At 54.0% G+C, this 26997-nt stretch overlaps 1 protein-coding gene across 1 annotated transcript; it reads right to left on the bottom strand.

Annotated features, from left to right (window-relative positions):
• Positions 1-1171: 1171 nt before the first annotated feature.
• IL12RB1 (interleukin 12 receptor subunit beta 1) lies at positions 1172-26964 on the bottom strand. The gene is given in 18 exon segments (XM_074384395.1): positions 1172-1503; positions 3065-3140; positions 4096-4192; positions 6328-6462; positions 8475-8630; positions 9160-9297; positions 10688-10714; positions 10717-10851; positions 12830-13067; positions 14255-14337; positions 15156-15275; positions 16314-16344; positions 17660-17799; positions 19950-20119; positions 21636-21750; positions 22792-22851; positions 25305-25349; positions 26720-26964. Coding segments are annotated over 18 exon segments (2064 nt in total). The 5' UTR covers positions 26787-26964; the 3' UTR covers positions 1172-1272.
• Positions 26965-26997: the final 33 nt, after the last annotated feature.

Raw genomic sequence — 26997 nt, 5'->3', positions numbered from 1 at the left:
TGTCTGAAAGCGGCGAAGTCTGTTCAGCAAACGCGGTGGGAGGCGGGCCGGGGGAGACGCGAGCCGCTGCTGCCACCTGGTGGCCATGGGGGGAATCTGCGGCCCCCACCTGCTCATCGCGGGGGCTGGGGCGGGGTTTCAGGAGCCCCCCAACACTTCGTCTCAGACCCCAGTGGAGATCAGGGGGCGGCGGCCGCAGGATGTGGGGTGGGTGGGGTGGTGTGAGCAGGACGGGGGAGGACTGGGTGTGTAAGTGGGGCAAAGGTCCTGCTGTTGAGTTGCTGGGTGGGAGGAGGAGGGAGCTCCCGTTTGGGAGGGCCGGGCTGCTCCGCTCCCCGGGCCCTCCCTTCCCCTCAGTCCTAACTTAGCAGGGTTCCGAGCTCTCATCTGGCTTTGTCTCCCCAGGATTAGGTGCTCCCGGGGGAGGCCCAGAGGAAGCGATTAATAAATACATGTGGAATGAATGAATGAATGAATGAATGAATGAATTCCCAGGCTCCTATTTGGAGGTTTTGAGTAGGACGTTCACGCCTCAACTGGAAAAAAAACACCTAAGAGGAGGCTCATTCAGGATGATTTTGAACAGCTCTGTAAGCTCATTATCACCCCCATTTTATCGGGGGGTGGGGATGGGGTGGGAGGCCCGTCTTCCCCACAATGTTTACAGCCCCTTCTCCCATATGCCTGGATCCTCCAAGCTTCAAGACCCGCAAGGCTGCAGGGAGCCCTTGAGTCGAGACTCCCCATCCAGTGCTCCCGGGATCCATCTCAGCCCGCTTTGCCCCCATGCCCACTCTATTCTACTCCAGAACAGGTCAACGGCAGGGTCTGCTCCTGCCCCACGGAGGCCAGGACCAGCAGGGTGCAGCCACTTCCATTTCACGGCAGCTTCTAGGGTTGCGGCCGCCGGACGTGTGACGACAGACGCGGGGCAGGCAGGAGGCAGGTGCGCTAGAGCCTGGAGGAGCTCTGGGTTCTCTGGGTCCAAACTGGACTCCTGTGGGTGCTGCGCAGCCTCAGGCGAGTCACTCACCCTCTCGGAGCCTCGGAGATCACGTCTGTGAAACAGAACCACCATGGTTCCTTGCAAGAGGTGACTGTGGGGATTTGGTGGGACTCATGAGTGGATGGAATGGGCTGGGGTATGCCATGAGCACTTAATAACCAGTCGTCGTGATGGAGATAGTCGCTCTTCCTGTCTGTGAGACCAAGGGGACGTTCCCGTTTCTCCCGCAGGCCTCCAGGCCCGGATCTCCCAGGAGCGATGGGTGTCTAGCACCTCTGACCATCCGGCTCACTGAGCCCCAGGACCTTGGCCTTACACCTGTCGCCATCCTCCAAGGACAGCTCTGTATCCAGGGCCAGCTCAGGGGCACCCTCAGGTTGCTCTGTCTTCTCGAGAGCTTCAGTGCCCCCGCCTTTGTCCCAGGACAGCTCCACCACCAGGGCCTCCTGCAAGGATGCCTCTTCCTGCAAGTCCGCCGGGTGGATCCACTGCCAAGTCTGCAGAGGGAGGGGGAGGGCCGGGGATGTGAGCAGACCTCTACTTCCCATTCACAGCAGGATGGAACGGAGCAGGTCGCTGCTGGTCAATTCTCTAAAACCCTGGGACCTGGCCGGGGGGCAGAGGCTCACTCACACTGTCATCCCAGCGCTTTGGGAGGCTGAGGCACGTGTGGGATCACTTGAGGTCAGCAGTTTGAGACCAGCCTGGCAAACGTGGCCAAACCACGTCTCTACTAAAAATACAAAAGTTAGCTGAGCGTGGTGGCGCACCTGTAGTCCCAGCTACTTGGGAGGCTGAGGCAGGAGAATTGCTTGAACCTGGGAGACGGAGGTTGGCAGCGAGCAGAGATGGCGCCACTGCACTCCAGGATGGGCGACAGGCAAGACCCCATCTCACAAAATATATATATACACGTATATCTCCCGAGACTGAGGAGACTTGACTGCCTCAGTGACCCCCATTCAGCACCTCTTCAGGGCACTCCCAGCTCTCTTTGGGAAATTTCCCTCCTTCTTTTCTTTTTTTTTCTTTCTTTTTTTTTTTTTTTTTTTTTTTAGACAGAGTCACTCTGTCGCCCAGGCTGGAGTGCAGTGGCGCGATCTCGGCTCCCTGCAACCCCCGCCTCCCGGGCTCAAGTGATTCTCCTGCCTCAGCCTCCCAAGTAGCTGGGATTACAGGCGTGCACCACCACGCCCAGCTAGTTTTTTTGTTTTTGTTTTTTTTTTTTTTGAGACGGAGTTTCGCTCTTGTCACCCAGGCTGGAGTGCAATGGCGCGATCTCGGCTCACCGCAACCTCCACCTCCTGGGTTCAGGCAATTCTCCTGCCTCAGCCTCCTGAGTAGCTGGGACTACAGGCACCCGCCACCACGCCCTGCTAATTTTTTGTATTTTTAGTAGAGACGGGGTTTCACCATGTTGACCAGGATGGTCTCGATCTCTTGACCTCGTGATCCACCCGCCTCAGCCTCCCAAAGTGCTGGGATTACAGGCGTGAGCCACCATGTCCAGCTCCCCCCTCTTTTCCCAGATGATGTGGCCGGCAGTGCAGCGACCCCACCTCAGCAATAGCAATGGTCACCCTGACCCAGCCCGCCCATCAGACCGTTCCCTTCCTCTCTGGTTCCAGCCATAGGCTCAGGGAAGGACATGTGACCCAAACTGGATCAATCGGTGATGGCCCTGAGACTTTTGCTCCAGTTGATGGGAAGAATGGACACCCTGCTGCTGATCAGAGAAGGCTCAGCCTGGCTGGGGGAGAACCCTAAAGGGGCAGCTACGAGACAGACCCCAGTCTCTGGATTCAGCCGTATCTGAAGCCCACTCCCTTGGGATTTTTCCATCAGGTATGCTTTGTAATGAAGACACTCTGAGTTTTGTTTCTAGTGCCAGGGAATGGACCTCTGCTTGCCTGTCTTCAAAATGGGAAGGGGTTTGGAGCACTGGTTTGGGAGTCCTTACCTGGGTGGATTGAGGTAGAATAAAATGAGCTAATGTGTGACCCTTGCCTAGAGTGTGCGCCCAATAAAAAGACTGAGAATTAGAAAAGGAGTCCTTACCTCCTTCCCTCCGGGAAACTCAATGGCAGAGCTGGCACAGGGTGTGGGCAAGGGTGGGCACAGGTGCCGTGCGGCTCTGGGGAGGAAACGGGGCCGGTCAGAGGAACTGTGCTTTTTTTTTTAGAGCTGGAATCTTGCTCTGCTGCCCAGGCTGGAGTGCAGCGGCGAGATCTCAGCTCACTGCAACCTCCACCTCCTAGGTTCAAGCAATTCCCCTGCCTCAGCCTCCCAAGTAGCTGGGATTACAAATGCCTGCCACCATCCCCGGCTAATTTTTGTATTTTTAGTAGAGACAGGTTTTGCCGTGTTGGCCAGGCTGGTCTCTCAGAGTGCTGGGATTACAGGTGTGAGCCAGCACGCCCGGCTTGAAAGCGGCTTTCAATCAGACATGCCCACCAGTGTCCCCACCCCTTTCCACGGCAATGACCCAAAGACCCAAAAGTTACGACCTCTTCCCTAGAAATTTCTGCATAGGATCACCTGAGGTCAGGAGTTCAAGGCCAGCCTGGCCAACATGGCAAAACCCTATCTCTACTAAAATACAAAACAAGCAAACAAACAAACAAAAGCTGGGTGTGGTGGCACACACCTGTAGTTCCAGCTACTTGGGAGGCTGAGATAGGAGAATTGCTTGAACCCAGGAGGCGGAGGTTGCAGTGAGCCGAGATCGTGCCACTGCACTCCAGCCTGGAAGACAGAGTGAGACTCTCCCTCAAAAACGAAGAGAAAAAAGAAATTTTGCATCAACTGTCCCTTTCATCTGCATCCAATTAAAAGTGAGTATAGATTTGCCTGCAAAACTGTTCTCGGTGGCTACTCTCTGCCTCCGGGGAAGCCCTGCTCTGCAGAGACAGTCCCAGAGCTATAACGGCTGCATCAGTAAAGCTGTTTTCTTCTACCTGTGGCTTGCCCTTGAATTCTTTCCTGGGCAAAGCCAAGAACCCAGTCAGTGGGTTAAGCTCCGCTTCAGGGCTCCCCTGCCTGGCATCATTACCATCGCTATGGTAACGGCGGGAGAAGGTGTCCGTTACCTGTTCAGGCTGAGGTAACCGAGGATGCCCACGAGAAGGATGCTCAGGAAGCTCCCCAGGGAGGCGACGAAGATGAACCAATCAGAACCCTGCGCTTCTGGGGTGGGAGAGTGTAGGTTGGCAGAGGGGCACTGCCTGCCTCTTGCTCAGGGAGGGAGCTGGAGGGCGGGTTTCTCCATCAACTTGCTGCTGACCCTGGCACGCGTGCCATGGGCTTCTCAGCGGGCGACCTCGAAACCCACCTGCCTGGTAGCTGTCAAGGAATAAAGGCCTGGCATGCAGGAAGTGTTCAAGACTCTAATTCCAGGCCGGTCACGGTGACTTAGGCCTGTAATCCCAGCACTTTGGGAGGCTGAGGCCGGCAGATCACCTGAGGTCAGGAGTTCAAGATCAGCCTGAACCAACATGATGAAATCCAGGCTAATGCCCATTTTGGCCTTAGCCTACCTGATCCCAAGTGGGAAAAAAAAAAAAAGAAAGAAAGAAAGAAAAAAAATTAAAAAAGAAAAAGAAACCTGTCCCTACTAAAAATACAAAACTTAGCCAGGCGTGGTGGTGGGTGCCTGTAATCCCAGCTACTCAGGAGGCTCAGACAAGAGACTCGCTCGAACCCAGGAGGCGGAGGTTGCAGTGAGCCAAGATCGTGCCATTGCACTCCAGCCTGGGCAACGAGCAAAAATCTGCCTAAAAAAAAAAAAAAAAAAAAAGGCTCCGTAATTCCAGGAGCCTGCACATGGGGCACAGGCGGCTGCCCCTGGACCCAGGCCCGCGGCCACACGCCAGCCGTGACCCTGCCACTCTCTGGGATCTAGTTGGTTCTCTTGGAACTGAAAGGACACCATGGCGTGAACAGGGATCATTTGATTTCTGAATCTCTTATGACCATGGACCCCAGACAGCAGAGCCTGTGTCGTCCTCCTCCTCCCCCTCCTCCTCCCCCTCCCCCCTCCCCGTCCTCCCTCCCCATCCTCCCCCTCCTCGTCCTCCCACTCTCCCTCCTCCCCCAGTCCCCCTCCACCTCCTCCCTTCCCCCCTCCACCTTCTCCCCCTCCCCCTCCCCCCTCCCCCCTCCCCTCCCCCCTCCCCCGCTCCCCCCTCCTCCTTCCTCCTGCTCCTCCTCCCCTCCCCCTCCTCTTCCTCTTCTTCTTTCTTCTCTATTTCTTCGATTTGTTTTTCGAGACAGAGTCTTGCTCTGTGGCCCAGGCCAGAGTGCAGTGGTTGGGTCACAGCTCAGTGCAACGGTGAACTCCCGGGCTCAAGCCGTCCACCACCTCAGCCTCCTGAGTAGCTGAGACTACAGGTGTGCGCCACCACGCCCTGCTTTTTTTTTTTTAATATTTGTTGTAGAGCCGGGCGGGGTGGCTCACGCCTGTAATCCCAGCACTTTGGGAGGCCGAGGCGGGTGGATCACGAGGTCAAGAGATCGAGACCATCCTGGTCAACATGGTAAAACCCCGTCTCTACTAAAAATACAAACAATTAGCTGGGCATGGTGGCACATGCCTGTAATCCCAGCTACTCAGGAGGCTGAGGCAGGAGAATTGCCTGAACCCAGGAGGCGGAGGTTGCGGTGAGCCGAGATCGCGCCATTGCACTCCAGCCTGGGTAACAAGAGCGAAACTCCGTCTCAAAAAAAAAAAAAATTTTTTTTTTTTTAGAGATGGGGTCTCACCATGTTGTCCAGTCTGGTCTTGAACTCCTGGGCTCAAGCAATCCTCCAGCCTCAGCCTCCCAAAGTGCTGGGACTACAGGCATGAGCCCTTCGCTGGGCTTTGTCTGTGTCCTCCTTAGTTTTGCATTGAGAGAGACATTCATTTACTTGTCACCTGCACCGTTCTCCTCCCCAAGAGCCCCCAGATACCTTGACACATCTCCCCCCAACCCTGGGGTGCCAGACCAGGGAGGAGGAACTGTTGTAGATGAGGGCGTGGCCAGAAGGAGGCAGAGAAGGCTTGCTGGAGGAGGGAGCTTTTGAGCTGGGTTTTGAAGGATGAATAGGAGTTTGACAGTGGGGAAAACAAGCATTCCAGACAGGAGGGAGGGCAAGGCCCCTGGAGTGTAAGAGGAAGCTGTGAGAAAAGGCAGTGGGAGCAGGTTGAGCCGCTACTTCCTCCTGAGGGCAGTAGGGAGTCATGGGGGGAATGGGGGTGAGGGCAGGGCCGCTAAGATCATTAGGGGAAGCGCAGGGCAGTGCGTGCGGGGTGATAACTGGGCCCCGCCCCCTCCACTCACCGATGCTGAAGCGCTGGGGCTGGCTCCAGGCCCCCCTCCGCCACGCGGTGTCCGCGCGCACCTGCGCTGTGTAAGCCACGCCAGCCCGCAGGCCGCCGAGGGTCACCTGGGTCTCCGTGGGCGGCACGCGCTGCTCTGCAGTGGAGGAGGCCGCCCTGAGTCCCGGGACCCGCTTACTCCTCAGGGGCCAGGCTGGGCCGCCGCAGCCTGCGGGGGCGGGGCGCGGGTCCACGGGCATTTTGCTGAAATCTCTTCTCTGGTTTTGTTTTTTTTTTTTTTTTTGAGATGGGAGTCTTGTTGCTCAGGCTGGAGTGCAGTGGCGCAATCTCGGCCTCCCGAGTTTAAGCCGTTCTCCTGCCTCGGCCTCCCTAGTAGCTGGGATTACAGGTGCAGGCCACCACACCCAGCTAATTTTGTATCCTTAGTACAGACGGGGTTTCACCTTGTTGGTCAGGCTGGTCTCGAACTCCTGACTTCGGGTGTGATCCGCCCACCTCAGCCTCCCAAAGTGCTGGGATTACAGGTGTGAGCCACCAGCGCCTGGCCTTTTTTTTTTTTTTTTTTTTTTTTGGAGACGGAGTTTCGCTCTTGTTACCCAGGCTGGAGTGCAATGGCGCGATCTTGGCTCACCGCAACCTCTGCCTCCTGGGTTCAGGCAATTCTCCTGCCTCAGCCTCCTGAGTAGCTGGGATTACAGGCACGCACCACCATGCCCAGCTAATTTTTTGTATTTTTAGTAGAGACGGGGTTTCACCATGTTGACCTGGATGGTCTTGATCTCCTGACCTCGTGATCCACCCGCCTCGGCCTCCCAAAGTGCTGGGATGACAGGCGTGAGCCACCGCGCCTGACCGGCTTATTTGATCTTCGGCCAGGTGGATCTGAGGTTGGAGGCAGGGTTGGACTCTGGAGGGGGGGTCTGGGACACCGGAGGAATTGAGGACCAGCTAAAACGCGTCCCGGGCTTTCCGTTAAGACACAGCCCCACCAGTGTGCCACGTTGGTTTATCACTGCCATGGCAACACCCGGAAAGTACCACCCCGTCCATGCCAATGAACCCACAGCTCGGAAGTTACCACCCTCATCCTAGCTATTTCTGCATAAACCGCCTTCATTTGCATATAATAAAAGCGGGTTTAAATAGGACAAGGGGCGGGACTTCTGCTGCTGCCGCCACTGACCACTTCAGTAAAGGTTTCTAACACCACTGACTTGCCCGTGAACTCCTTCCCGGGCAAAGCCCGAGAACCCTCCCAGCTAAATCCCCTGTCAGATCCCCTCTCCAAGCCTCAGTTTCCTCATCTGTGGAAAGGAGGACGTCATCCCTGCTTGGTGGGAGTTGAGCTGCTGCTACATGTGAGAGGCCGCCTCCCAGGGCCAGACCCAACACATCATAAGCACTTGGCTGGTGCCCACCCAGCCTTCTCCAGGCTCTGCAAGGGGTGATCAAGACCCTTGAGTTCAGCTGGGCGCGGTGGCTCACGCCCGTCATCCCAACACTTTGGGAAGCCAAAGTGGATTACCTGAGGTCATGAGTTCAAGACCAGCCTGGTCAACATGGTGAAACCCCATCTCTACTGAAAATACAAAAATTAGCTGGGCATGGTGGTGGGTCCTGTAATCCCAGCTACTTGGGAGGCTGAGACAGGAGAATTGCCTGAACCCGGGAGGCGGAGGTTGCGGTGAGCCGAGATCGCGCCATTGCACTCCAGCCTGGGTGACAAGAGTGAAACTCCGTCTCAAAAAAAAGCACACGCAAAACAAAACAAAAACAACCCAGCCCAGGCAACATAGCAAGCCCTCATGTCTACAGAAAACAGAACGCTAACAGTGAATAGTGGTGTGTACCTGTGCTTCCAGCTATTGGGGAGGCTGAGGTGGGAGGATCGCTTGAGCCCAGGAGGTTGAGGCTGCAGTGAGCTGTGATGGCGGCACTGCACTCCAGCCTGGCACAGAGCGAGTCCCTGTCTCTAAATTTAGAATTAAAAAAAGAGAAGACCCTCAAGTCCGATTCTCTTGTTGGGTAAGGGTAAGGTAACCAAGGCCCAGAGAGGGTCGGCAAGGTGCCCAGGGTCACACAGCAAGGGAGATCTCAGGCCAGGATCCTCCCTTCCTCCCCCAGCCAGGCCTGCACTGCCTCACGTACCGGACACCTGGTTGCTGTCTTCGTCTCGGCAGCGGACGACATACTCCTTCAGGACGCCGGGACAGGTGCTCAGCAGGGACGGCGCCCAGTCCACAGACACCGAGTCGGAGCTGTGATTCTTCACCGAGACGTGCGGCGGCGTCCCAGCCGCTGAGGCTGCAACCGGTACCATTGTCACAGTCAGCGCCAAGGTGCCAGAGGAGGCCGGGCGGGGGGGACTCACGCCTGTCATCCCAGCACTTCGAGAGGCCGAGGCAGGCAGATGACTTTAGTCCATGAGTTTGAGACCAACTTGGGCAACACAGCGAGACCCTGTCTCTATTTCATTTTATTTATTTGAGACGACGTCTCGCTCTGTCGCCCAGGCTGGAGGGCAGTGGCGTGATCTCAGTTCACTGCAACCTCCGCCTCCTGGGTTCAAGCGATCCTCCTGCCTCAGCCTCCCTAGTAGCTGGGATGACAGGCGTCCACCACCACACCCGGCTAATTTTTGTATTTTTAGTAGAGACGGGGTTTCTCCATGTTGGCCAGGCCGGTTTCGAACTCTTGACCTCAGGTGATCAGCCCGCCTCGGCCTCCCAAAGTGCTGGGATGACAGGCGTGAGCCACCGCACCCGGCCTCTGTTTTTTTAAAATTATTTAAAAAGAAAAACAAAGTGGAAACCTGTGGGTCCGGGCCACTTACCATTGCCTCCAAAGTGGTAGGCAGACAGAACCGTAGCCCACAAGGTGAGCTTCTCCGGGCGCGCAGAGGCCAAGATGGTAATGTAGTAACACTTTTCCTGCTTCATCGCCCCAAACTCTCGACTCCAGCTGTAGGTTGCTGGAAGAATAAATAAAGGTCAAGCCATTCGGTAGATTGTGTTCCCATCTCTGCCCCTTTGCATTGGCTGTGCCACCTGCCAGGAACCCCCCAGAAAACTCCTACTCATACTTCAAAGCCCTTGCACCAGTATCCCCTCCTCCAGGATCTCTTCACTGTGCAACTCCCCTAACCTATTCCCATCCCCCTCTAACACAGCCCTTAGTCCATGGAACCAGGGTTTTTTTTTTTGTTTTTGTTTTTTGTTTTTGTTTTTTTTCGAGATGGAGTCTTGCTCTGTCACCCAGGCTGGAGTGCAGTGGTGCAATCTCAGCTCACTGCAACCTCCGCCTCCCGGGTTCAAGTGATTCTCCTGCCTCAGCCTCCTGAGTAGCTGCGACTACAGGCACACGCCACCACTCCTGGCTAATTTTTATATTTTTAGTAGAGACGGGGTTTCTCCATGTTGGCCAGGCTGGTCTCGAACTCCTGACTCAGTGATCCGCCCACCTCGGCCTCCCAAAGTGCTGGGTTTATAGGTGTGAGCCACCGCTCCAAAGGGCCAGGGGTTCTGTGTCCAGCCCTGTCTCCTCAGGCTGTGAATTTCTCAAGAAACGGGCTGACATTGAGACTTCCGGGGACTCCCGGCCAGGCCCAGGGCAGAAGCAGGGGAGTGAGAGGCCACCGGAGCCCCACAGTCCCCCTTTCCCTAAAGACTCCTCATTAATTTGCCACCTTCCCTGGTGCAACTGAATATTTAACCAACACCCTAGGATGTGAGATTCATTATTTTCCTTCGTTTATTTACCCCCTTAATGACTTTTTTTGTTTGTTTGTTTGTTTGTTTGTTTCTGTTTTTTGAGACGGAGTTTCGCTCTTGTTACCCAGGCTGGAGTGCAATGGTGCGATCTCGGCTCACCGCAACCTCCGCCTCCTGGGTTCAGGACAATTCTCCTGCCTCAGCCTCCCGAGTAGCTGGGATTACAGGCACGCGCCACCATGCCCAGCTAATTTTTTGTATTTTTAGTAGAGACGGGGTTTCACCGTGTTGACCAGGATGGTCTCGATCTCTTGACCTCGTGATCCGCCCGCCTCGGCCTCCCAAAGTGCTGGGATTACAGGCTTGAGCCACCGCGCCTGGCCCCTTAATGACTTTTAACAGCAAGGACGTGAGATTCATTACCTGCAGGCTTTTGAGACCTGCCCAGACCTGAGTCCAGGATGCCAGCAGGAGTTTCCAGACCCCCATGGGTGAAAGGCTCCAAACCTCACCCTGTCCCTACCTCTGTGTGACTCAAAGTAAGCGGCAACACCTCTCCCGGCCTTAGACACCCGCTAGGTGCTTTCCTTGCAGGTCTGAACCCACCAGGAGCTAAAAGGGAGGGCGCGGAGGCGGAGGCGGGCACTGTACCCATTCCAGCCGGATCCGGGTCCTGCGTGCAGTCAGGTGGCAGGTGGCAAGGCTCCCATCCTGGCCCACAGGCTGCCACTCAATGCAGTAGGTCGTGCTGCGAGCCCGGGGCCAGTACATGGCAGTCCCGTTGGTTCCGACGCTGATGTTCAGAGCCCATGGTTCTGGAAGGAGAGGGGAGGGACTGTGGAGACTGTCGCCGCCCCCTCCCCTGGCCACTTCTCCGGCTCCACTGCCTCCCTCTCACGCGCTGGTCTATACTCTGACCCTGCAGGGCCAGGGGTGCCTGTGTTTGGCTCTTTCCCTGCCCTGGAGGCTCCCTGGGGGACAGGCACAAAGCGGGTGGCAGATGGTGTTTGTTTTTTTGTTTTCCTTTTTTTTTTTTTTTTTTTTTTTTCAGATGGAGTCTCGCTCTGTGGCCCAGGCTGGAGTGCAATGGCGTGATCTCAGCTCACTGCAACCTCTGCCACCCAAGTTCAAGTGATTCTCCTGCCTCAGCCTTCTGAGTAACTGGGACTACAGGCACCTGCCACCGGGCCCAGCTAATTTTTGTAGTTTTGGTAGAGATGGGGTTTCGCTATCTTGGCCAGGCTGGTCTTGAACTCCTGACCTCATGATCCACCCTCCTCGGCCTCCCAAAGAGCTGGGATTACAAGCGTGAGCCACCACACCCAGCCTGGTTTTTTTTTTTTTCCTTTTTCTTTGGAGATGGAGTCTTGCTCTGTCACCCAGGCTAGAGCACAGTGGCACCATCTCAGCTCACTGCAACCCCCACCTCCCTGGTTCCGACAATTCTCCTGCCTCAGCCTCCTGAGTAGCTGAGACTACAGGTTAATTTTGTTTTTCTGTTTTGGTGGAGACCGGGTTTCACGGTGTTGCCCAGGCTGGTCTTGAACTCCTGAACTCCAGTGATCCACCTGCCTTGGCTTCCTAAAGTGCTGGGATTACAGGCGTGAGCCACCACACCCAGTCAGCAGATGGTGTTTGAGTGAGCTGAGTCCTCCTCCAGCTTAACTGCTGTCTTCCTGCCAGGATAGTCACTGTGAGGGCTTCCTGTACTGCCAGGACGCCCACGTCCAGCTGGCGAGCGTCTCTGGCGGCGGCGGATACCTGGCCGCCCACCTGCTCGCCTCGCCTGGGCGGACAGTGATGATCCAAGACCAGGCCTCCCCTGGCCTGACCCGGCCCCACAGGAAGTCTCATGCCAGACTCAGAAGCACGAGCACACGCCCACTCGGTCCCTGGGCAGATCTTTCCCACGCCCTCTCGCCAGGGCGTCTGCACGAATGTCAGAGGACGGGTACTGCTGGCAGTTCTGGGGATAGCAACCACCATTTGCTGAGTGCCGCCTGCATGTGCCAAGCCAAGGCTGAGAGCGTTACGGGCACCACCTCACTATAATAGCGGACCAGGGTGGGCGCGGATGGCTCAAGGGCTGTAATCCCAGCACTTTGGGAGGCCAAGGCGGGCGGATCACGAGGTCAAGAAATGAGATTACCTTGGCCAACATAGTGGAACCCCATCTCTACTTAAAATACAAAAATTAGCTGGGCGTGGTGGTGCCTGTAGTCCCAGCTACTCGGGAGGCTGAGGCAGGAGACTTGCTTGAACTCGGGAGGCGGGGGTTGCGGTGGGCCGAGGTCACGCCACTGCACTCCAGCCTGGCGCCTGGTGACACAGCAAGACTCCCTCTCAAAAAAAAAAGGTTTATAAGAGACAGGGTCTTCTTCTGTTACCCAGGCTGGAGTGCAATGGTGCGATCTCGGCTCACCGCAACCTCCGCCTCCCGGGTTCAAGCTATTCTCCTGCCTCAGCTTCCTGAGTAGCTGGGATTACAGGCACGCGCCACCATGCCCAGCTAATTTTTGTATTTTTAGTGGAGACCGGGTTTCACCACGTTGGCCAGACTAGTCTTGAACTCCAGACCTTGGGTGAGCCTCCCACCTTGGCCTCCCAAAGTGCTGGGATCACAGGCATGAGCCACCGCGCCCGACCCACTACTGAATTTTTGACATACCCCTAAAATTAGGCACTCTCTTCAAATTTCCACCTGACTCATCTCATTCTGGTCTAGCTGAGGCTCAGAGGAGGTGCTCAGCTCTGAGGGGCCCTCATGCCGCCCTCCCCACCCAGAGGAGGCACCTGTGTGGGTGTCAGCAGGAATGTGCCACGTCTGGTTCGGGCCAGGACCAAATCGGTTCCAGGAGATGACAGTCACGTTGTAGGCAGCACCCGAGAGATTGAGCGTTTTCCCCAGATGCACGGTCCTGGTGGCCTTGGCCTTACAGGGGCAGGACAGCATGTGGAGACGCACTCGGTAGGTGACCTCGGCGCCAGACGCCAGCCCTCGACAGCCTTCTGGAAGCTCCAGCTGGGTTGGCTGTCGTGAGTATGAAAGACAGCTCATGGGGACCTCATCACACTCAGCGTCCCACGGGCAGACAGCAGGACACAGCCTATGAGGACAGACTTGGCCAAAGGCCACAGCCAATCACATGCATCAAAAGTTTAAAAAAATAATAAACCTCAATGCTGGCAAAGCTGCTATGAAACAGGCATTCACCTCCAGCACACATCTAGCTGGGTAGGCGAGGAGGAATTGACAAAACCTTCTGAGGCTCAGGAAAACAAAAATGTTTCCGTCTTTTAACCCAGTTACCTCAAGTCAGAAAATGTTTCCTTAGAAAAAGGAATTTGAGGGCCGGGCGTGGTGGCTCAAGCCAGTCATCCCAGCACTTTGGGAGGCTGAGGCGGGTGGATCACGAGGTCAAGAGATCGAGACCATCCTGGTCAACATGGTGAAACCCCGTCTCTACTAAAAATGCAAAAAATGAGCTGGGCATGGTGGCACGTGCCTGTAATCCCAGCTACTCAGGAGGCTGAGGCAGAATAATTGCCTGAACCCAGGAGGCGGAGGTTGCGGTGAGCCGAGATCGCGCCATTGCACTCCAGCCTGGGTAACAAGAGCGAAACTCCGTCTCAAAAAAAAAAAAAAAAGAAAGAAAGAAAAAGAAAAAGGGATTTGAGTTAAAGGAACATAGGAAGTCAAGGATTTTTGCTACAGCCTTATAGCAACAGCCAATTAGGGACCGGGTTAAGATGACGATGGTACAGCCAAATGAATGGACTATTTGTCAGTTTTGTCTCAACAGAGACAGTCCCTCTGTGACTCAGTTTCCCTCTCTGTAAAATGGGGCTCATCAGACTGCATTTAATGGGTTGTTTTGGGACTTAAAGCAATAATCTGTTGCCCAGGCAGATGCGTCACCATTGTCTCCTTCTGGCTTCTGTGCAATATCCTCACAGTCTGTTTCTCACACAGGAGCCAGAGAAAACCTGTGAACATCTGAGTCCCATCATGTCCCTCCCCTGCTCACACACATCCCATGGCTCCCTATTACCTTCAGAATGAAACCCACAGTCTGCCCACTTCCCGCCGTCTCTACATCTCGTCTCCCTCCATCTCCCACTTGCTCATTCCGCACCCCCACCGCCAGCCTTCTGCCTCCTGCTCCCCATCCCAGGCCACCCCACAGCGCTGTCACAGCCCCGTCACAGCCCCATTACCTGCTCTTTGAGAGTCAGCCGCCTCCTGCCATCCCGGCCGAGCTGCTCCACCGAGAACCTCACCTGAGGTGGTGGGGGGTTTTCTGCATCAGAACAAAATCAACCACACAAATGGAAAGTAGAGAAAGAGGCCGGGCGCGGTGACTCACGCCTGTAATCCAAGCACTTTGGAGGCCAAGGCGGGTGGATCACCTGAGGTCGGGAGTTCAAGACCAGCCTGACCAACATGGTGAAACCCTGTCTTTAAAAAAAAAAGAAGAAGGAAGAAAAAGAAGAAAGGAGAGAAAGACTGACGGATTTCTTTTTGTAAATAATGGATTCTCCACATTCACCAAGTGAAAATCCCTCGCTGCCCCAGATGCAGGAAAGATAGAAAACTGGAGAAAGAAAAATTAACACCATTCGCGTCCCCAGGGATAACTGCCACCTGTAATTTCCTGTTGCGGAGAGGGTGGTGGTGCGGAGTGTCACTCTGTGGCCCAGGCTGGAGTGCAGTTATGCGATCTCGGCTCACTGCAACCTCCGCCTCCCAGGTTCAAGCGATTCTCCTGCCTCAGCCTCCCAAGTAGCTGGGACTAATGGCACGCACCGCGCCCAGCTAATTTTTGTATTTTTAGTAGAGACGGGGTTTCTCCATGTTGGCCAGGCTGGTCTCGAACTCCTGACCTCAAGTGACCCGCCCACCTCAGCCTCCCAAAGTGCTGGGATTACAGGCATCAGCAACCATGCCCAGCCCCCCTTTTATTTTATTTTTTAGAGACGGGGTCTCACTCTGTTGCCCAGGCTGGTCTCAAATCACTGGCCTCGAGTGATCCTCCCACCTCAGCCTCCTGAGCAGCTGGAACTACAGGGGTGCACCCCCACCTCCGGCCGCGGCCTTATTTCTAACGCCTGATCTTACCGGGGGGAATGCACACAGGGCTGCTCCACTTGCTCCAGAGACTTCCCTGGTTCTCCCGGTACCGTCTTCGGAGCTGGAATTCCTGGGCCACATTCATCTCCAGGGGGCAGAGACAGGACTCTGGGGAGAGGCAGGTTGGACATCAGGCTGTAAGAACTGTCCAGCACTGGGCCGGGCACGGTGGCTCAGGCCTGTAATCCCAGCACTTTGGGAGGCTGAGGCAGGTGGATCACGAGGTCAGGAGTTCGAGATCAGCCTGGTCGATGTAGTGAAACCCCGTCTCTACTGAAAATACAAAAATTAGCCGGGTGTGGTGGCAGCCTGTAATCCCAGCCACCTGGGAGGCTGAGGCAAGAGAATCGCTTGAACCTGGGAGGCGGAGGTTGCGGCGAGCTAAGATTGCACCACAGCACTCCAGCCTGGGCAACAAAAGTGAAACTCCATCTCAAAGAAAAAAAAAAAAAGAATTGTCCAGGACTTGGCACCAGTCACTTAGCCATCATGCACTTTTTGAACTCCAACTGTGTACAGAGCCACGTGCTGGGCCCCGGGGACTCAGAAGGACAGGCCAGGCCCTGTCGTCTTATGGCCTCCAGGGTCACCCACGTCCATCCCTGCCCTGAATTCAAGTCCTGGCCGTGGCCATCTCTGGGGTCATGACCTTGGCCAAAGGCTTCTCACCCTCTCCAAGCCTTTTTTTTTTTTTTTAGACAGAGTTTCACTCTTGCTGTCCAGGCTAGAGTGCAGTGGCATGACCTCAGCTCACTGCAACCTCCGCCTCCTGGGTTCAAGCCATCCTCCTGCCTCAGCCTCCCCAGTAGCTGGGATTACAGGCACCCGCCACCGTGCCCGGCTAATTTTGTATTTTAAGTAGAGACGGAGTTTCTCCATGTTGGTCAGGCTGGTCTCGAACTCACAGCCTCAGATGATCCGCCTGCCTCAGCCTCCGAAAGTGCTGGGATTACAGGTGTGAGCCACCGCGCCCGGCCCAAGTATTAATTTGTTTCCCCACCTGCAAAATGGGAGTCATCCAATACTGAACTATGGGGCAGGGCAAGAGGCACACAAATAACTCAGCATTGGGCCTGGCATACAGTAGGCGCTCAATTAATGCCAACTTGCTGCAGCTGCTGTTGTCATTACTATTATTATTCTCACCAGTATCACCATCCTGAGGTCCGCAGTCACCCTAGAATAAGAATGTATACACATATTGGTTTGCATTTTGGTGCTGAAAAATATTTGCTGTTTTACAATTATTTATTTAAAATTATTTATCTGAGACAGGGTCTCACTCTGTCATCTAGGCTGGAGTGCAGTGGCGCAATCACAGCTCACTGAAGCCTCAACCTCCCAGGGCTCGGGTGATCCTCCCATCTCAGCCTCCCGGGTAGCTGGGACTACAGGCGTGCACCATTACACTCAGCTAATTTTTGCATTTTTGGTAGAAACGGGATTTCACTAGGTTGCTCAGGCTGGTTTCGACCTCCTGGCCTCAAGTGATCCACCCCACGTTGGCCTTCCGAAGTGCTGGGATTACAGACGTGAGCCATCATGCCTGGCCAGTCATTTTTTTTTTTAAATAAAATTTTTTGGGGGCCGGGCGCAGTGGCTCACGCCTGTAATCTCAGCACTTGGGAGGCCGAGGTGGGCGGATCACCTGAGGTTAGGAGTTCAAGACCAGCCTGGCCAACATGGTGAAACCCCATCTTTGAAAAAAAAATTAAAAAGTAAAAAAAAAAAAATTTTTTTTGATTAAAAAAGTAAGGCCAGGCCGGGCGCGGTGGCTCAAGCCTGTAATCCCAGCACTTTGGGAGGCCGAGGCGGGTGGATCACAAGGTCGAGAGATCGAGACCAACCTGGTCAACATGGTGAAACCCCGTCTCTACTAAAAATACAAAAAAATTAGCTGGGCATGGTGGCACGTGCCTGTAATCCCAGCTACTCAGGAGGCTGAGGCAGGAGAATTGCCTGAACCCAGGAGGCGGAGGTTGCGGTGAGCCGAGATCGTGCCATTGCACTCCAGCCTGGGTAACAAGAGCGAAACTCCGTCTCAAAAAAAAAAAAAAAAAAAAAAAAAAGTAAGGCCAGGCGTGGTGGTTCACACCTGTAATCTCAGCACTTTGGAAGGCAGAACTGGGTAGATCATGAGGTCAGGAGATCTAGACCATCTTGGCTAACACAGTGAAACCCCATCTCTACTGAAAATACAAAAAGTATCTGGGTGTGGTGGCGCGCACCTGTAGTCCCAGCTACTCGGGAGGCTGAGGCAGGAGAATCGCTTGAACCCGGGAGGCAGAGGTTGCGGTGAGCTGAGATCGCGCCATTGCACTCCAGCCCGAGCAACAGAGTAAGACTCCATCTAAGGAAACAAAAAAAACCTCAGGGGTTAGAGTGGGGGCTGGTTGGGAGGAGTGACAGACACAGAGATGGTGAGACTGATTTGGGGATGCAGGTGCCCTGGAGACGCCCGTGCCCACCATGGACTTGGGAAACAAACTCACCAACGTCCACGGGCCGCTGTGTGTCCGGTGCCGGAACTGCACCTCAGCACCAACCTGTCTGTCTGGGGTCTCCCACTCCAGACGCAGCTGCCCGGCCGACTTGGACACCTTGATGTCTCCCAGAGGAGGCTCGTATCTAACTGGAAGCAGAGGTGGGGATTGGCGACAGGCAGCCCACACACAGGTGAGTTAATGGCCCTGAAAATCCACCCAGCCCAGGGTAAGCAACTGAATTCCTAAATATGAACTGGGGCACAGCTTGCAGGTCCCAGTTAAGCCTGGAATTCTATGTTCAAAAAGTCAGGATTTATACACAAGTCACACACGGTGGCTCACCCTGTCATTCCAGTATTTGGAGAGGCCAAGGCAAGAAGTTTGCTTGAGCCCAGGAGTTCGAGACCAGCCTGGGCAACATAGCAAGACCCCCCCCCACAACCCCGCATTCTCTGCATAGAAATTAGCTTGACCTGGTAGCTGATGACTGTGGTTCCAGCTACTTGGGAGACTGAGGTGGGAGGATCACTTGAGCCTAGGAGTTCAAGGCCGAAGTGAGCCCTAATCGCATCATGCACTCCAGTCTAGGAGACAGAGGGAGACCTTGTCTCTAAAAACAAAAATAAGGCCGGGTGTGGTGGCTCACGCCTGTAATCCCAGAAGTTTGGGAGGCCGAGGCGGGCGGATCACCTGAGGTCGGGAGTTCAAGACCAGCCTGGTCAACATAATGAAAGCTTGTCTCTACTAAAAATACAAAAATTAGCCAGGCATGGTGGTGGGTGCCTGTAATCCCAGCTACTTGGAAGGCTGAGGCAGGAGAATGGCATGAACTTGGGAGATGGAGGTTGCAGGGAGCTGAGGTTGTGCCACTGCACTCCAGCCTGGGCGACAGATTGAGACTCCATGGCTGTGCCATGGCATGATCCCAGCTAACTGCAACCTCTGCCCCCCCAGGTTCAAGCCATTCTGCTGTCTCAGCCTCCCAGGTAGCTGGGATTACAGGTGCGTGCCACCGTGCCCGGCTAATTTTGTTTTGTTTTGTTTTGTTTTGTTTTGTTTTGTTTTTTTGAGACGGAGTTTCGCTCTTGTTACCCAGGCTGGAGTGCAATGGCGCGATCTCGGCTCACCGCAACCTCCGCCTCCTGGGTTCAGGCAATTCTCCTGCCTCAGCCTCCTGAGTAGCTGGGATTACAGGCACGCGCCACCATGCCCAGCTAATTTTTTGTATTTTTAGTAGAGACGGGGTTTCACCATGTTGACCAGGATGGTCTCGATCTCTTGACCTCGTGATCCACCCGCCTCGGCCTCCCAGAGTGCTGAGATTACAGACGTGAGCCACCACGCCCGGCCTGATTCTTTTTTATATCATCGTATAAATTTAAGAGGTAAGATGGTTTGATATACATATCCATAGTGAAATGATTACTACAGTAAGCGATTTAACATGTCCATGGCCAGGCACGGTGGCCCATGCCTGTATTCCCAGCACTTTGAGAGGCCAAGGCAGGAGGATCATTTGAGCCCAGGAGTTCGAGGCCAGCCTGGCCAACATAGCAAGACCTCATCCCTTAAAAACAAACAAACAAACAAACAAAAATATATATATATGTATATGTATACACACACACGCACATATATGTATGCACACATAATATATGTATATTCATCATCTTCCGCAGTTACTTTATTGGTATGTGGTAAGAACACCTAAAATCTATATTTTTTTCTTTTTTGAGATGGAGTCTTGCTCTGTAGTCCAGGCTGGAGTGCAGTGGCGTGATCTTGGCTCACTGCAACCTCCACCTCCCAGGTTCAAGTGATTCTCCTGCCTCAGCCTCCTGAGTAGCTGGGACTACAGGCGCATGCCACCCCGACCAGCTAATTTTTAGTATTTTTAGTAGAGATGGGGTTTCACCGTGTTAACCAGGATAGTTTTGATCTCCTGACCTCGTGATCCACCCACCTCGGCCTCCCAAAGTGCTGGGATTACAGGCGTGAGCCACCGTGCCCAGCCAAATAGTCATGAGAACAGATATTAAGAACCCAATCAGGTCCTGGCAGCATTATGGATAGCAGAAACCGGAAGGAACCTAAGTGCCCAGTAATAGGGGCTTGGTAAGGGAGAATTAAAAGACTGCTTTGTCACAGTTTGTGATACTATGTGAAGTGACAATGGCTAGTAGCATCATAGTATCAAGTCCCTTGCCAGGAGCCCAGAATCCCCTCCAGCTCCAGCTTTGCAGCCTGATGGCCTCTCTGGGTAAAAAAGGGACAGGGAGGAGAACGAGGTACTGACCTGAGTTATAGAGCTGCAGGGTCACACTAGTAGACTTCTCTGTCTGGTTCCTGGCCCGGGATTCCACCCAGAGTGTAACAGTGCAGAGCACAGGCACCCTGGCCTGGTCGGAGAAACGTAGCCGGGTGGCTGAGCCTGCCGCAAAGTAGCAACAGCGCCCGGAGCTAAGGCTGCAGCAGTAAAGAGGGTGTTAGTACCGAGTCTGGGGTCCTAGTGGACCCCACAGCCAACTTTGTGTATCACATCCTAGCATCGTTTATTTATTTATTTATTTATTTTCTCGAGATGGAGTCTCTTTCTGCCACTCAGGCTGGAGTGCAGTGGCGCAATCTCAGCTCACTGCAACCTCCACCTCCCGGGTTCAAGCAATTCTCCCACCTCAGCCTCCCTAGTAGCTGGGATTACAGGCTCACACCACCACATCTGGCTAATTTTTGTATTTTTAGTAGAGATGGGGTCTCACCATGTTGGCCAAGCTGGTCTCTAACTCCTGGCCTCAAGTGATCCGCCCACCTCAGCCTCCCAAAGTGCTGGGATTCCAGGCATAAGCCACCGCTCCCGGCATCCTTTTCTGCCCCTTGCACACCTCCTCCCCCAGCCTGGGGTTCCTTGGAGATAAGTCTGGGACTGGGGGGATTTGAAGGATCCCAGTATCTCCCAGCATGGACTGCGCCACGAGAGAAGAAACAAATGAAAGGGCTGGGCGCGGTGGCTCACGCTTGGAATCCCAGCACTTTGGGAGGCCAAGGCAGGTGTATCACTTGAGGCCAGGAGTTAGAGACCAACTTGCCCAACATGGTGAGACCCTGTCTCTACTAAAAATACAAAAATTAGCCAGCGCAGTGGCGTGAGCCTGTATATGCAGCTACTCAGGAGGCCGAGGCAGGAGAATCACTTGAACTCAGGAGGCACAGGCTGCAGTGAGCTGAGATCGCACCACTGCACTCCAGCCTGGACAACAGCACAAGACTCTGTCTCCAAAAAAAGAAAAAAATGAATGGATGGATGGATGGATAGATGGATGATGGATGGATGGGTGGATGATGGATGGATGGATGGATGGATGGATGGATGATGGATGGATGATGGATGGATGGGTGGGTGGATGGATGGATGGATGATGGATGGATGGATGATGGATGGATGGATGATGGATGGATGATGGATGGATGGGTGGGTGGATGGATGGATGGATGACGGATGGATGGATGGATGAATGATGGATGGACGGATGGATGATGGATGGATGGGTGGGTGAATGGATGGATGGATGGATGATGGATGGATGATGGATGGATGGATGATGGATGGATGGGTGGGTGGATGGATGAATGATGGATGGATGGATGGATCATGGATGGATGGGTCGGTGGGTGGGTGGATGGGTGATGGGTGGATGGATGTATGGATGGATGAATGGATGAATGAATGGATAAGTGAAAGAGTGAAGAAGAAAGAAGGACTCAAAAGGCCCTCATGGACACCCACCTGGGATGCCTACCCTCACTGAGCACCCCACCCCACCCCGACAATCCTTGAACCCTCTCTTCTTAGATGAGAGACAGAAACCTGGGAAGGAGTGATGAGCCAGCCAAGATCACAAATCTGAAAGCAGGGGCACCAGAGTGGGCTGGAGCAGGAGTCGGGTGGTGGGTGAGGGTTTGGGAATGGGAGAGGGGTCCTCACCAGCACCTCAAGAAGTGGCTGACCCCAGCCGTGGGACCCTCATACTGCCAGGAGCACTCATAACCAGCGCTGGGTATCCGATAGCAGCTCAGGTCCTTGGGGCCGGAGGCTGAGCCTGGAAGAGATCCTGTGGGCTTGGGAACAGACCAGAGTCTGGAGGGGTCTTCGTTGCTAGGACAAATCTTGATGATGCTTACATCTTTCGGCGTCACCTTGGCCTAAACACTTCCTGGGTCCTTCCCACCTCGTCTCCCGCCATCTCTTCCCTCAACCTATTCCGAATCCTAACGCATCATCACATGCAGTATAAACCTTTGTTGGCCTGTTGTCTATCTCTTCCACTAGGCTGTGACCTTGGGAGGTCAGCTGGGCTCAGGGCTAGGTCCCTATGTCTAGAACTGTGTCTGCACATAGTAGGTGCTCAGTAAATCGCTATCAAACAAAATAATGAACAGTGCGTCTGGTCAGTGTCAGACCCTTTGCAGGGTGCATTATGAGCATAAAGTTCCAACAGTAAGGCCGGGCAGGGTGGCTCATGCCTGGAACCCCAGCACTTTGGGAGGCTGAGGTGGGCGGATCACTTGAGGTCAGGAGTTTGAGATCAGCCTGACCAACATGGTGAAACCCCGTCTCTACTAAAAATACAAACATTAGCCAGACATGGTGGCAGGTGCCTGTAATCCCAGCTACTCGGGAGGCTGAGGCTGGAAGATGGCTTGAACCCAGAGACTGGCTTGAACCCAGGAGGCAGAGGTTGCCGTGAGCTGAGATCACACCACTGCACTCCAGCCTGGGCAGCAGAGCAAGACTCTGCCTCAAAAATAACTAAATAAAATAAGTGTTCCAATAATTTATCGGGTTATGCTTATAACAGGTACTTTTCCCCATGTACTGACCAGTCTGAACAGACACAGGCACCAGCCCTGAGACCATGCTAGGGAAGGGATGAGGTTCAGAGAGGCTGCTGGCTGCCCCAGGACACCCTGAACCTGGCCTGGTGAGAATGGGTCAGCAGGGGGTAGGGTGGGGGCTCCCAACACCATGGTTGGAGCCGGGTCTGTGGCTGGGTGGAGAAGGCCGAGGGAGGGGCTGCTGTGGATGGGATCAGGCAGAGCCCTGCATAATCCTCAGCGAACCACGAGGAGCTGCCCCGAACCTGAGTCTCCGTCCGGATATGGCGGGTCTTGAAAACAGCACTCGCTGGTTCTGCAGGCAGCTGCAAAGGCAGTGAAGACACAATGACATCCCTGGCCTTGCACTGTGTGGGGGGAAGGCTCAACCTGGGCCTCTACACCCGAGTGATCATCAGCCCTCCCGCCCACCCACCTTCCCACCTATGCACCCACCACTGCCACCCATCATCCATGTATTTATTCATCCATCCGCCATCTACCCATCCATCCATCCATCCATCCATCAATTCATCCATTCACCCATCCATCCATCCACGTATTCATCCACCCCACCATCCACCCATCTACCCATGCATTCATGTATTCATTAATCCACCCATCTGCTCATCATCCCATGTATTCCTCCATCCATCCATGTATTCATCCACCCATCCACCCATCTACCCATCCATCTATCCAACCATCCATGTATCCATTCATCCATCCACCCATCTATCCATCCATCCATCCATCCTACCATTCACCCATCCGTCCATCCATCTGTCCATGTATTCATTCATCCATCCATCCATCCATGCATTCATTCATCTATCATCCATTCACCTACCCATCTACTCACCAGTCTCTCCATCCACACATCCATGTATTCATTCGTCCATTCATTCATACACCCACCCACCCATTCATTTATCTACCTACAGATATATCCATCCAGCCACACATTCATCTATCCATCCATCCATTCATCCACCTGTGTATTTATTCATTCCTCCATCCATTCATTTATTCACCCATCTACTTGTCTATCCATTCATCCACCACCCATTAGTCCTCAGAGGTTGAGCTGCATATTTGGGAGACACTCTCAGGAGGTCCCCCCGAGCAGGAAAAAACAGTGGATCCACAGTCTGGAGGGCAGAGAGTAGCAGGGTGTGGCTGGATCGGCGCCAGTGTCTGAAGCCAGCATGGGAAGAGACGGCAGAGGCGGCGCGGCAGGGAGAGGCATGGCAGGGCTGGCCCACCAGCAGTCACGGCAATTATCAATAACCTTTCCCCAGGAGGCAGCGACCTCCCTCAGCCACTGAGACCCCTGTGCCCTTTGGGAGTGCCACTGTGTGCCAGGTGTGGAACTGGGTGAGAGAGGGAGGCGGATGCCACTATAGATGGGGTCAGGAAGAGCATGACACCCCCATCGCCACAAGAAGGACCTGCCCTGAGCACCGCAGGCAGATCAAAAGCCTTGAGGGAGAAGACGGCACCCCAGGGAACAGCCCCAGGGGTCCAATCTTGGGGGAGGAAGGGCGCTTAACACACAGGGCTCTCTATCCTTCCATCGCTTTCTGTGACGACACAGAACCCCCACACCCACCCACTCCTGACAGCCTAAAGCCCATCCTCCTTCCCTCCCCCTGGACTGACCACTCACTGCCACTATCTCCAAGCCACCTCATGGGCTGCCCCCGGCCCCCTCCCCACTGCTGGTCTCCAGCCATGCCTGGCCCTTGAAGACGCTGGGGCCTTGAGGTGTGGCCAGCACTGCTGTGGGCACTCTACAGGCTCTCAGTGCGTGTCCAGAGCCAGTGAAACAGTCAGCCCCATTAATCCCCAGTGTACAAAGAAGGAAAGTTTATATAATAATATTATTGTTGTCGTTGTTATTGTTGAGATGGAGTCTTGCTCTGCCTCACAGGCTGGAGTGCAGTGGCGCGATCTTGGCTCACTGCAATCTCTGCTTCCTGGGTTCAAGCTATTCTCCCACCTCAGGGAATAGCTAGCTCAATAACTAGCAGAGAGTAACTAGCTCAAATTCTTTCTTCCTTCCTTCTTCCTTTCTTTCTTTTTTTCTTGAGATGGAGTCTTGCTCTGTCACCCAGGCTGGAGTGCAGTGGCGTGATCTCAGCTCACTGCAACCTCCGCCTCTCAGGTTCAAGTGATTCTCCTATACCTCAGCCTCCCGAGTAGCTGGGACTACAGGCATGCGCCACCACACCTGACTAATTTTTGTATTTTTAGCAGAGATGGGATTTCACCATGTTGTCCCAGCTGGTCTTGATCTTGACCTCGTGATCTGCCTGCCTTGGGTGCTGGGATTATAGGCGCGAGCCACAGCGCCCAGCCTCAAAAATTATCTAGTGGGTCAGGAAGCCGAGTTGGACCACAGCCCAACTTGATGACTGTCTGTCCTGTACTCTTTCCATCACCCCAGACAGCCTCCCATTTGCATGGCCTCTGATGCTGAGGCCCCCTGCTGGGGCTGCCCAAGGAGAACTCCAAAGATCCCTCTGCTAACTGTCACCTGTGCTTCTCAACCAATGTCCAGGAATTAGGCTGGGGTCAGAGGATTTACCCCTATCTTATGCTAGCATGGACTGAGGCCCAGCCAGCCAGTGCCCCAGCCTAGCATGATAGCCTCTATGTGGGACATCCACCGATCCCCAGTGTAGAACCCATTAGTCCGGAGTTGAATCCTCCACCCCCCAGGCTCAGAGTTCTGGTCCCAGCCTCTTATTCCCTACCCCTTGCCCCAAGTACTCACCCCTGAGAGGCTCCTGGGGGCAGGTCCTGGCTGTGGAAGCCTCTCCTGTTGGTCAAGGAGAAGGGAGTGAGTCTTTGGGGATGGGTCATGCACTCCAGAGGGCATTCTCAGTGGTATGCCCAGGCCCTGGCACAGGGTGGCTGTCAAGGCATTCTGGGTGAATGGACAAGTGTGCTTCCTGAATAGCTGGGATTACAGGCATGACTCACCATGCCCAGCTAATTTTTGCATTTTTACTAGACACAGAGTTTCACCATGTTGGCCAGGCTGGTCTCGTACTCCTGATCTCAAGTGATCCACCTGTCTTGGCCTCCCATAGTGCTGGACTTACAGGAGTGAGCCACTGCGCTGGGCCTGAGATGATTTAAAGTATTTGGCAAGGCCAGGCGCGGTGGCTCACACCTGTAATCTCAACACTTAGCAAGGCTGAGATGGATGGATCATTTGACCCGAGGAGTTCGAGACCAGCCTGGGCAACACGGTGAGACCCTGTCTCTGCAAAAAGTACACACCAAAAAAAATTAAACAGACATAGTGGTGTGCACCTGCAGTCCCGACTACTGAAGGGGCTAAGGCAGGAGGATCGCTTGAGCCCAGGTGGTCAAGGCTATGGAGAGCCATGATCAGACCACTGGACTCCAGCCTGGTGAAAGAGTGAGACCCTGTCTCAATAAATAAATAAAATATACAGAAGGATGTGCGTAGGTTATATGCAAATACTTTACCATCTTATATCAGGAACTTGAACATCCTTGGATTTTAGTATCTGCAGAGGGTCCTAGAACCACTGCCCCATAGATACGGAGAGAGCTGACTGTATACACTATATTATGTATGTCTATCTCTTCTAAACTACATATATAAGATACTAGCCTATGTATACCTACTAGATACATACTTGCTTTTTATTCCTTCCTTCGTTTCTTTTCTCATTTAACTAGGAGAGGTGGAAAAGATTTAGTGAATTTCACAGAGGAGAAAATCAAGACCTAGTGAAGTTCACAGAAGAGAAAGTTAAGACCTAGTGAACTTCACAGAAGAGAAAATCAAGACCTCGTGAATTTCACAGAAGAGAAAATCAAGACCTAGTCAATTTCACAGAAGAATCAAGACCTCGTGAATTTCACAGACGAATCAAGACCTCGTGAATTTCACAGAAGAGAAAATCAAGACCTAGTGAATTTCACAGAAGAATCAAGACCTCGTGAATTTCATAGAAGAGAAAAATCAAGACCAGAGAAAAGATATCTAAGTTTGATCCCAGAAGCCATGGCTGCCCATCTTCTGTGTGACAGAAGGAAAGACTGAGGCACAGAGAGATGAAACCAACCCACAGAGCAGGCCCGCAGCTCTCCACACACACATGCGCCTCCCCCCAGCAAGAGAAGCCGCCATGCCAGGGTGGGGGGACTCACCGCCCTGCCTGAACAGCAGGAGGAGGAGGGGGAGGAGGGGGACCCTCCAGGTCACCAGCGGCCACATCGGATCCACGTGGAGCCCCGAAGCTGCAGGGGAGCCTCTCTGCCACCAGCGAGGTTCAGCCACCCGGTCCCCACTCCGGAACACATTTGAAGCTGAGCAAGGGAAAAATATTTCAAAAAAAGAAAGAAAGAAAGAAAAAAGAATAAGTGTCACAGCTCATCCCTAGGGCAAGTCAAAGTGAAAGAGAAACCCAGGAAGTCAGCTCGGTGGT

Source organism: Saimiri boliviensis, chromosome 14 (assembly GCF_048565385.1).
Source record: "Saimiri boliviensis isolate mSaiBol1 chromosome 14, mSaiBol1.pri, whole genome shotgun sequence".
Classification (NCBI taxonomy): Eukaryota; Metazoa; Chordata; class Mammalia; order Primates; family Cebidae; genus Saimiri; species Saimiri boliviensis.
This window is presented reverse-complemented; position numbering and strand designations above follow the sequence as displayed.